Raw genomic sequence first — 12,286 nt, forward strand, 5'->3', positions numbered from 1 at the left:
TAAGTTAAATATGAAAATACATATGAAAATTAATTTCTATTCATATTTATGCTATCCTCAAATATTCAGTGTGCCATATTTTTATGCTGAAAAGGCACTAATACCCTGTAGTTGTTGTCAAGTGAGAGCTGAAGGTCTCAACTGTTGGCAAAGAACAGTTGAAGCACTTAAGCAGGCGTTGAGGTGTTACAGAAAAGGCAGTTGAGTAATTTGGCACTAGGAAAGAGATGCATCTGCACTTTCCTTTTCCTTCTGTGTGTGGATATGGTGGTTGACTTAGCAACCATTGACAGAAACTTCCCTCCCCCATGCCCCCACACAGATTCTGCTACTGCATTATAGTGATGGCTAGGTGCCTTAGCTGAAAATGTCACCTCATACTATATAATAATATTGTCATTTAAATTATCATTGTTAAGTCTCAGAGTTCAGGCCAGCTTCTGGAGATGAATGGGAGCCATTCACACCCCTCAAACTCTATGCAGTCTCAGGAAGACCAGGAAGCATCAGTTTACATTTAATTCACATTTTGAAGCTTTCCTTTGCAGTCATAACAGCTAAGATTATATGTATCTTGTTTTGAGAGGTAGCATCCGGGTGATCTGGGAGTGCTGAGCATCTCTGAAAAATAAGGTCATTCCGAATAATAATAAAACCCCTTAGTTTTTGAATCCCAGTCCTGCAGCAATTTGTGGTTTCTGAAATTTTAGAAAATAAGGCTTTGGATATGGTTAATTTAATAAGTAATACAAATATAAATAAAAACAGATTACTAATATACATTTACATATTTCACAATGGACAGCATTTTTGAGAGATTACAATAGGATGGAACAGGAAATTGGTTATTCAAAAACTAGATGCAAGGTACATTGATAAAATACCTTGTATTCCTGGATAATAAGTATTTTTGCATGTTCCATTGAAGAGTACAAGAGGAAAAAGTGGGGAATTTTACATCAGATATTTTGATCATGCAGATGATAGCTAAACTGTTTAAAGTGCAGTTCTTGCGAGCAGTTCTAGACAGAGGTTGTCTGTTTCTCAAATGTAGCTTAACCTGCGGGGGTTTCAATTGGCTCGGATCAAACCCATAATGATAATCACAATTATTACCTGATCTAGTATGGAAAATTAGTAGAAATTCAGTACCGCTGCTCCTATAACGTACTTTTAGTTATGCATATTTTTGAAGCAAGAGATAAAATTTACCTTAGTGTCACACAGCTTTCATTATTTAGTCCAAATTTATCTTAATTATGTAGAATCTTTTAACATTATTTTAACAGATTTTGCAACCCTTGGTCCTTTGTTAAAAGTCAATTTAGGGAGCCCCTTCACACAGTATCTAGGCACCTTATAGAACTATGCAGCTTTTAAAAATGTGTTGGCGTTCAATCCCCCCACAGTCAGAAAGCAGGACGTTAAATAGCCTATAGCAGCGTAAATCCCAAACCTGAAATTCACTGTGTTCCACACAAAGTGAATTGCCATAATCAACAACTTTCTGTCAATGGTTTTTAGCAAATCAGACAATGCAGCAAGGCATATTAAGTCAGAGATATGTACAGGGGGTTGCCTTGTCCGATGGGGAAAATTGAGAGTTTTGTTGATTTCATGATTTGGTTGAATTCAGTTATATTTTCCCGCAAGATCACTGTCCATGAGGCTAGTAACACAGTAACATTCTTTTACTGCCAATGCCAGTACACACATTAAAAATATAGGGCATTAAAAATTCAGCATATGCTAACAGTTAGCACACAGCAGTATCTGAAATACCCGGTTTCCCTGTGCTTGGAATATAGAGTAACTATAGCAGCTTTTTAATACAAGCACTGTAGAATACTACTTTTAATATAGATATATATAACTACACAGTCTTCTTTTTGTGCAGACAGGATGTGAGACAGGGAATACTTTCCATGTGCTTTGGGCACAATTGATTGTGTATATTGATTCAGGGCAAGATAGCGAATCACCCCATTTGCTTATCAAGGGTGAAATCAGGTCACCCTCTGCAATGAGCTTTGTGCTAGAATGTTTCCACCAGGAATGTTATGGAGCAACCTTTGCAGCAGCTCCTCAGAGGCTACTGCAGCCCATCAGCTACTGATTGGGCTGCCTGCAGCTGCTACAACTCCCTCAGGAGAGGGTTTTGGGCAGTGGAATGTCATTGTTATTGACCCCATGACCATGTCCCCAAATCACAGACAGAGTAAGGAGTCTCCCTGCCCCTCACTGTGTGGGTTACCTGTATGGTTACTGCAAGGAAGGGACACAGAGATAGCAAGCCTGAGTACCGCTAAACACTGTGTTCTGCTATGCTTTATAAAACAATTACAACTGTTTTTCTCTTTTGCTGAAGTATCTTGCGTGCTTCACCTGTCAAGCAACATTCCACTTAATCTGATGAACAAATAAACAAAAAGAACAATAAGAACAGGCGTACTTGTGGCACCTTAGAGACTAACAAATTTGTTAGAGCATAAGCTTTTGTGGGCTACAGCCCACTTCATCGGATGCATAGAATGGAACATATAATAAGAAGATACATATATACGTACAGAGAAGGTGGAAGTTGCCATATAAACTGTGAGTGAGAGGCTAATTAATTAAGATGAGCTATTATCAGCAGGAGAAAAAAACTTTTGTAGTGATAATCAAGATGACCCATTTAGACAGTTGACAAGAAGGTGTGAGGATACTTAACTTAAGGAAATAGATTCAGTATGTGTAATGACCCAGCCACTCCCAGTCTCTATTCAAACCCAAGTTAATGGTATCTAGTTTGCATATGAATTCAAGCTCAGCAATTTCTCCTTGGAGTCTGTTTTTGAAGCTTTTCTGTTGCAGAATTCCCACCCTTAAGTCTTTTACTGAGTGGCCAGAGAGGCTGAAGTGTTCTCCTACCAGTTTTTGAATGTTATGATTCCTGATGTCAGACTTGTGTCCATTTATTCTTTGCATAGAGACTGTCCGGTTTGGCCAATGTACATGGCAGAGGGGCATTGCTGGCACAATGAACAATGGCGTGGGAATGTTCTGCATCATGTGAGAAAAACCAAAGACAATCACTGTAACATACTCTTACAGTGTTTTCTTCGGGGGATAGCTGAGGACAGTTAAATTAATCCCTAGAGACTTGAGTCCTATTCCCCTCTCTGCTATCAACTCACTCTGTAATCTTGGACATGTCATTGAACTTCTATGTGCATCTGGTATTCCACGTGTAAAATGGGAATATAACGCTTACCCACCCTACTAAAGTGCTGACAAGCACAACACACAGGAAGCACAAAGTGGTTTACATTAATGTTTTCTACCTTTTGTTTATTAAGAGAGATGAACTTGTTTGCATCTGATGCGTCACATTTAGCCTTCTCTAAGTATAATTGCATGCATTTTATTCAGCAAGTATTTAGGGATCTGCAAACTTCCATTCACACAGGTAGTCAACTTGAAAGCAAAAGTGTTGTTTCCTTGAATAAGGTTTTGCGGAATGAGGCCCCGGTATTGTAAGTTTGCAATAAAGAGCTGATTTTCAAGCCATTTGCTTGTCTTTCTAAGGAGAGAAAAGCAATTGTTGTTCTCTTTGTCCTTTGTTGTTTAAGGATGCCCCTTTCTTTTCCTGCAGTGAGTTCTTAAATCTGTGCTAATGAAAAGTGACCAAGGACACCCAGATTGCATGTGTCATGTCACTTCTCTTTTGTGCCCCATTTTGTTCCCTGTAGTGCTACACAATGTTGGCCAAGCAAAAGTTAATTAAATAGTGCATTTAAAATCAAGTGCTAAATGCTAAATGTGGACAGACAGACACTTGTAGATCTTCCTGCAGTTTAATTTTATATACATTCAATACCCTTTATCTACATTTTACGATAGAGGAAGTGTGAAACTTGGCAAATTTTAACATTTATTTCAAAAACTGTAAACATTGCCGTAGCGTCTGCAAGAAACTCCCATGTTAAAATACTGTAGAGTGCTCTTATATGGCCATAAAAAAACAACAGCTAAACCATAAAAAAACCAAAACTTGGGTATCTTCTAAATGATTCCGTTTTTTCTCCCTAGGATGTAATTGGAAAAGCACTGCAGTACATTGGAACATATGGTGAGCTTAACAACACAGAGCAAGTTGTGGCTCTGATTGACAAGGAAATGTGCATCAACTGTGGCAAATGCTACATGACCTGTAATGATTCTGGCTACCAGGTAAGAACATCGCTGTAATTAGCAAAAAAGCACAGTGAGTTATCTTTCTGTTGCTGAGACAGAAACAATCCACCTTCTGTTAACGAGCATGTGACAAAAATAGCTGTATAAAATATCGGCTTTTAACACCAGCGTGCTCCCAAGCTATACTGAGAGAACCCTGACTGACCCAATTGTAGGGGTTGTCCATGCACCAGTTATTGTGGACTTTGTTGGAGATTTGTGTTGAATAGAACTGAAACTCCACTTCACAACCTCTTTTAGTCCCTCAGAAGTTATCTCTATGACATCTACATCATCAGGAGTTTTTTGTTTTACTTTGTTTTGGTTTTTTGGTTTTGATGGGAAGTAAATAAAGGAGGACCCAGTATGGACTGCTGCAAATTCAATTCTTCAAAGGTTCTCAGGTAACTAAGGGAGAGGGGGCAGGATTCGCCCTTGTCAAACCCACAGGGCAGTGGGAAGAAAGAAAATATGCCCACCTGCCAGATACCTGTTCAAAAATCTAAACCTTGCCTGAGGTTTGTCAAACTAACTAACTTGGAATCAGCCCTGATTTGGGAAAAATTTCCAGTTCTCTGTGAATCAACCCTTCAATATGATGAATTAACTTCCACAGGGATTAAAGAAGAGAGGGCCTGGTAGGTTGATACGTCCAGAAATCACTGCACCTGGCGTATGTCATTATTTTGAGTTGGGAGAACTGTTCAAAGCAAGCTATTTATTCCTTGAATTCTACCATGTACAGTAACATATAGTTCTGAGAAATTCACTGTTAATTCTGTGAACTATTCCTTGCCCTACCATTGCACATCTGCAGGATTTTGAGGGACTTACCCATCCAATAAGAAGATAAGATAAGGGCCGGGATCAGCCATTTTAGGTGACCTGTTCTCTTCTCAAACCAAAGCAGGATCCACTAGAATCCCTATGGAAGTCAATACTCCTTGCAGTATTAATTTTCATGACTCCTGCATACCCAGTATAGGGGGCTGTGTTTTAACTAGGCAACAATGTTATATTTTTCAGTGGCTTTTACTTTATTTTGAATTCAGTGTGTTTGGTAGTAAAACTGATTTTTAACTAAATATAGTAAGAGAAATAAACCTGTCTTTGTAAAAATCACTTACCACAACAATTAATCTGGGGAAAAGCCAAGCACTTAAAAGACTGATAAGAGAAAATGAATATTTAATCTAAACCCAGACTTTGCTATGGCAGTAGACTAATTTTTTTAGTAATGATGCTGAGTGTTCCTCCTGGCCTAGGAGCCTGCAGGGCCCTCTCCCCTTAGCTGGATCATAAGTAGCAAAGCTCCCCAGGCTTTCACAGCATTCCTCTGCTCCACTGCAGGGTCAAGCCCTATAGAGCAGAGTTCCTTGGTTCAAATCTCCATTCAGTCCACCAAACCATGTCATAGTAATGGGAGAGTCATGAGACCTAAGCTTTCACCCAACTACCCTAAGCTATTTTATTAGCAAAAATTATCCCAATAGGAAATGGTTTTAATGTTGTAAATGCAAATGCAGTTTTAAAATTCAAATTCAAAAAGCCATTTTTGTCATTTTGAATCAAAATTTGTTTGGTAAATAAAGCAGTTAATCCATGATAAGTCTTTTAACCACTCTGTGTAAGGACATTAGCGGTCCTCTGGGTTCTTACACAAATAGAGAAACATGGATACACACTGGACAAGAAGTCCCAGATTACTAAACACGCACAAGGGCAGCACTTGTTTTCCTCTTACACAGCTATTGCTGTCAGCATGTCCATTGGCAGTTTTCAGGCTGGAGGGGTGTGAGTTTTCGCTGAGGTGGGGCAGGCAGATCAGACTGCAAGTCTGGCAAAGGTTACCTGGCAATATGCAGGATATTGTAAGTGCCTGCATGCACCAAGCAAGCAGTTTGTAAAGTTGATTTAGATAACAGAAGTTACCAGAAAATGAAGCACTCAGAGGCATCTGACGCCATAGAGGCATTTCCAAAAAAAAAAGGGGGGGGGGGGAGGGCTAATGCACAGAAAGCAAAAAACCAAGCAGCGCTCAATATGATTGGATTGTGTGGGACACAGAGGACAAGACAGACCCACAATAACTGTATCTCTGTTACAAAAGATCATTATGGTGATGCCCTTATAAAAAGTTCTACAGTATTCTACAGTTACAATCTAAAATACTGGCCCTTACAATGACAATACTGCAGTGTTGGGGGATTTTACTGTAGAATTGTACCATATTTATAGTAAGGCTAGATACCCCAAACAATCTTCCATGGGCTAAAGTGGAAAAATTTACTTAAAACACCTGCCTAAATTACAGGTTCCATGTGCCATACTAATCCAAAATACATAATATAAAGACCTTTCTACATAGCAGGTAGGAATATGCAGGTGTGGCTGAGGACCATGGTAGCATACCTCCAAACACACAATGGTGGCAAGAGTGTGAAGGGGGCCAGTGAGCCATGCATAGGAGAAGACACTCTGATTTAAGATAGAGACCATGGCTCAGATCCTCAGCTGATATGAATCTTCACATTAGTGAAGCTACACCGATTTACGTCAGCAGGAACTATGGCCCTATATCTACTTGTGTCTCCTTACTCTCTTTGTGGTTAAAGAGGTGGCTGTTGCTGCCGCTTCGCTTCTAATTATTGTGCCCACGAAAAGGAGAAAGCAGCACTGCCTTTAGCATCCACAAGAAACTGCCCTTTCTGCTCTGAAGTGCATGGAAGTTTTGCAGTAATGTTTTTTCCCTTCCATAAGATTTCTCACCATAGGGGAGGATGTAGCCCTTAGGGAGGTAAGAGTTGATTTCACATTTAATGCAACTTGCTTTGATATAACTTTAAAAAATCAGCAATAACCAAAAATCCCCAAACAAACCAGACAGACCCCTGAAGCTTTTCATGATGCAAAGAACGTTTTTTTCCATCTATTACTTGCAAAGGGATCAAACATAAAAAAACAACCAATTTTTCTTCTGCTGAATGCAGATTTTTGTGTTTCCAACATATATTCAGCCTGCTGAAGTTTCTGCAGAGACTTCACTTAGTATGACTACAGCAAAAAAGTGTAATTAATGTGAAGTTGAGCACAAATGAATCAGAACTTCTGAGTTAATCATTGCCACATCGCCGTGTACTATCCCCTTCAAGAAATGCATTGTCAATAGAGATAGATGAACCAGTCCTTCTAACATACAAAACCTTTACTTCTCTCTCAAACCAGACCAGAACTTGGAGATTCAGACTGGTTAAGTTAACACTTTAGAGAGTGAGATGTCAGCCTACTGCTACTACATTCATGGGCCTCTTTACTAGTGGAACACCAAAATACACACTGGGAAACTTCAGATCTCTTGTGCTCTTGAGTGTCAGAGCTTGGGAAGGCCCAGAGAAGGCCCTATTTAAAGCAGTCAGTGCTGCTGCTGGAGCAGACTGTAGAACCTCTCCTAAACACACTGCCTGTGATTTCAGAAGGAAACGAATACTCCCTTTCCTCCAAAGCCTGCCTGCAAGTAATTGAAGAGAATCTCACCAAGTTCCCAGTATTGGAAATACCTGCGTACGTTTCACTTTACACAGTGTCAATAATTTCATTGATGTCACTCTACCTACTCCCAGGGCATGAAGATAGTGCCTGTGTAAGTCTTATGCCCCATGAGTCTCCTTTGATTAATGCTGGTACAGTAGGGTAGGAAAAGGCCACATTCAGAGCCCCAATTATCATACATCAGAAGATCTTACTATTAATACATTGCAAGGGAAGGATGAAAGTTGTAGGGGAAACTTTTAACATGGAATTCCCTGAATTTTCCACTTTAGCTCTCTGCCGGTACAAAGTTTCCTCCTCTAATTTACATAGCCAACATTTTGTTTGTTTCTTTTTTACTCAGTTTGTTCCTTAATCAATGAAGAGTGTGAAGTTAGTCTGATTTTGTTTTTTAAACTGGTCTTTTATAGGTGACTTATTGAAGCTACAATTATGACTTCGAATTAAAAATAATTTTCACGCTAATCATTAATGAGGGCTCAGTCCTTGGAAACGTCAGAAATTAAGCAGCCCTGTCTGCTCCCACCCCAGATATCCCTTTTAACTTTCTAAGGCTTGCAAATAAAATGAATCACAAGTGGCAAAGTATGTGACATTCCTCGCTAGATTTTATTAAATTAGATTGTTGCATCTTGCAGAGACTAAAAGTAAAAAAAAACCCACCCATGATGGTATTTGCAGTCTGTCTCACGTAGAATCCATACAGGCCTGGTCTGGATATCTCTTCTGTACCAATAAACCTGGTGAATTGCTGTGTTATGAAAGATTTTCCTCCCATGAAGGAAAAATATCTTAATGGAAGTTTAAACTTTGTGGGCCATATTCATCCTTTGTGTAACTCAACTTACGATGCAGGGCTTTCAGCAGAGAGTAAATTGGCCCTACAGTTCTAATTTTAAAGTGTTTTTTCCCCTAGAATTTAAACTGTTGCTATAGCTGCAGTGCAGTATCACACACACACATCTTGCAGCACAGAGTACTGTAGTACGTAAAAGGCAGATACTAAAATGGGGCTATTTCTGACCTTTTCGATAAGTGACATCAATACTATTTATTTCTCTTTGCAGGCTATACAGTTTGATCCAGAAACCCACCTGCCCACTGTTACTGACAGTTGTACAGGCTGCAATCTGTGTCTCAGTGTCTGCCCTATTATTGACTGCATCAGAATGGTTTCCAGGACAACACCTTATGAACCAAAGAGAGGCCTGCCCTTAGCTGTGAACCCAATGTGTTGAGGTGATCAGTCCAGCCGTTAATGTGAACTTTACATTTCCTTGATGCGGTAAATTTGCTTTCCAATTAGTACTTGAAATTTTAACTGTATTAAAACACGTAATGTTGATAGCCCTTATAATGATGGCTATTTTCTCCAGTGATTATTTTAAGGCAAACTGTTTTCTTAGATTTCAGAGCAGCAGCAGTTAGTCAGTTATTAGCTGTCAGTCGTTCATTATGTAAAGCACAACTTTTTCTTTTGCAAATTTCTGTAGCTGATGTTTAAGCTTTATAGAGTTTCTAGTTTAAAACATAATTGAGCATTTTTTAACTAACTGCAATTCAGCATACAAGGAAACTGTTTCCAAGGAGACATTTTGTAATTAAACATTACATTTAATTTTTAAAAAGTTTCTTTGAAATTGTCATTAGCTACAGACTATGCAAACAAAGCAATGCAGGGTGCTATTTGTCTATGAAAAGAAGTGAAAGGCGCTTTAAAATAGCATTTCCAATCTGGACTGATCGCTTTCAACTGCTACAGTGTACAAAAGAGTATTTTCTTAATGCTTCCTCAATGCAACTTTACATTAGACTCTTCTAAAAATAAATTTGCTAACTATTGACCTATATTGAACGCTTCACATGTATGACTTGAATTGGTGTCTAGATTTAGATTTCCTCTATTAAACAATCACAGCACACTTCTTAAAATTGTCTAAACTGTGTTATTACAAAATCCAGGTGTTACCTCAGGTTTTGATTATTAGCAACCTGTTTTCTGCATAGACATATTCTAAATAAATAACTTTTTAATTATGCCGATTAATGCTTCAGCAGATATAGTTCAAAGATTTCATTACTTGAGAATGGAATATTTACCTCTCTGTGTCTCTCTGTGGCTACGTCTACGCTATGAGTTAGGGGTGTGATTTCCAGCTCAAGTAAACACATTCGTGCTAGTTCCCATCGACCTAGCATGAGCTGTGCCTCCGCTGTCTGTGCTACGGTGGCTACACTGCTATTTATACTCATGCTAGCACGAGTACGTGTATGCGAGCTGGGAATCACACCCCTAGCTCATACTGTAGATGTAGTTTCTATGGTACATGTATGGGTTATTCCCCCTGCCATTATTCATCCTTAGTGGTTATGTTTGGCTACAGTAATGTTACAGCCCCAAAAAAATATAGATGTGCCAGGATTGCTAAAGAGCCTTAGCCTATTTTTCATTCTCACTAGGAGCTGTCTCATACAAATGTATTGCTATTTTCTTTACCCATGTCTGCATATAAAGCCATACGTTTCATAATAATAATGTATCTGTTCAGTTAATTATGTGATCAGGAAAATTCATAACCTTTGATTATACACATTTCAGAATTTTCTGTTCTTCTGTTTGCATATGTATTCCTAATTATAAATAAACAGCATTAATCAACTTGGAGTTTTTTTGTATATATTCATTTACTGAACAGGTTTTCTTGTATGTGGCATTTTAAGTTTGCTGTCAGGTGGTCTTTCATGATCCTAAAATTCACTCCAAGATAATTAATAAGTTAAGTTACATATGCACGCTTATTGTTTAGGGTGCCATGTTACGTGCTCCTCACCCCTCTCAAAAATCTCTGTCCTCCTTTATCCTCATCCTTCTTTTCCATGCTCTGACTCCTCCTCCTCCTCCACACACACATTTTGCCTGTCTAGCTTTTTTTAGTGGGTCATTTACCCTGCAGAAAGTATCTCCTCTACTCGGGCATAATCTGACAGCTCACGCTTACTTGATGTGACCCTTTGGCAGTTATGGACTTTAGTGACTCAACTAAAAGCTTTCTCTTGCTCTCTCCTTTCACTGTTTGCACACTGAGGAGGTAACAAATGTTTGTGTTGCTTAGCAAATATTTCCATGGAATTTTGTTGGAGGCCTTGGGCCTCTATATCCCATAATAATATCTTATCCGTATCTCAGCTGAAGGGCTTTCACCATGAGAACAAACTCCATCTGTTGGGAACATTATAGGAGGAGCTAGGTCTTGAGATTCTAAACATACAGCCTCTGAATCTCCTTCAATCAAGAAGCTGGTTGAGAAGCAGTGTATGCTTGTGTGAGGGTTGCATAAAAATGGTACAGGAAGTCCTCGACTTTACGGCATTCGACTTGACGAATGGCACTTACAACGTTTTTGAATTGCCCCCCGATTCAACTTATGACAATTGGTTTTGACTTCATGACCTCGGTCCTGCAATAGAGTGTATTGCGGTTCTGAGTTACAACGTTTCAACTTACAATGCAATGTTCAGGAACCAACTGTGTCATAAGTTCAAGGACTGCCTGTATTCAGAACCTCTGCAGCTATCATCTTATGACCATGGTTAGTAGATGTATGAAATGGTGGACATGTTATTCCAGGCCATGTTGGTGCGCTTTAACTTTTCTATGGGATGTCAGAAAGCACACAGCCATCTTTGTCATGTTATGTAATTCTGTTCTGGGGTGCTACACTTGCTCACACTACCGTGCTACATGCTAAACATCCATTTCTTTGCCATACCTGACTTCACTACTCTACTGGAGACTGTCCCACTTGGTAAAATGGCTTGTCATCAATATATAGCACCATAAGAGACCTGCCAAAAGTATCATAAACATATACAGCAGTAGATGGCATACTAGCAAAAACATCATCACATATGTAGCAGCCAAAATCCAGGCTTTTGCTACAATTCATTTACTAGGGAGGGTAAGAACAGTCATGCAGTTCAGAGGGGTTTTTTCCTCGTTATATCCACAATCTGAGGTAATATTTTTGTTTCCAAATGCATTTATTAACTAATGCTTTCTAACTTTGACAAACAATGGTAAATCACATTGTAGGAATCCATAGACAGGGCTCCACAAGGAGCTCCGACGTTTCTTGCTGACTGTCCTTTGAGTCATCAGGATGCGGTGAGATTTGGCAACCTGGTTAACAAAGTCATGCCAAAGTCCTTCACCTTACAGGCCTTTGCATCTCTCTTAGGGACATTTTGGCCTTGTTTAATGAGCCAGAGAAACAAAACAAAGAATCTGACCTACATTGCAAATACTGTAGTCAAGCATGTGAATTTTCAACAGTGTTAGGGTACAAAGTGAGCTCCTATAGTTCAATGATTTATTTGCATGTTTAAGGAAATATGGATGGGTCAGATTCTTGACTAACACCAAGACAAGCAATCCTTATAAAATAGTGTAACCCCATACCTGACAAAGTAAATTATACTAGAAATACCATAGCTCATCCCAGTCTGCTCTACTAACGCA

General features: G+C 39.1%; 1 protein-coding gene across 4 annotated transcripts in view; it reads left to right on the forward strand.

Annotated features, from left to right (window-relative positions):
• Window positions 1–10,432, forward strand: part of DPYD (dihydropyrimidine dehydrogenase) — a 558,093-nt gene extending 547,661 nt beyond the window's left edge. For all 4 annotated transcript variants that reach the window (XM_043553083.1, XM_037907332.2, XM_043553085.1 and 1 more), the window contains 2 exons: window positions 4,075–4,215; window positions 8,835–10,432. In XM_043553083.1, coding sequence (XP_043409018.1) covers window positions 4,075–4,215; window positions 8,835–9,005 — 312 coding nt within the window. In that variant the 3' untranslated portion in view covers window positions 9,006–10,432. The remainder of the gene's footprint in view (window positions 1–4,074; window positions 4,216–8,834) is intronic.
• Window positions 10,433–12,286: the final 1,854 nt, after the last annotated feature.

The sequence above is a fragment of the Chelonia mydas genome, chromosome 8 (assembly GCF_015237465.2).
Source record: "Chelonia mydas isolate rCheMyd1 chromosome 8, rCheMyd1.pri.v2, whole genome shotgun sequence".
Lineage (NCBI taxonomy): Eukaryota > Metazoa > Chordata > Testudines > Cheloniidae > Chelonia > Chelonia mydas.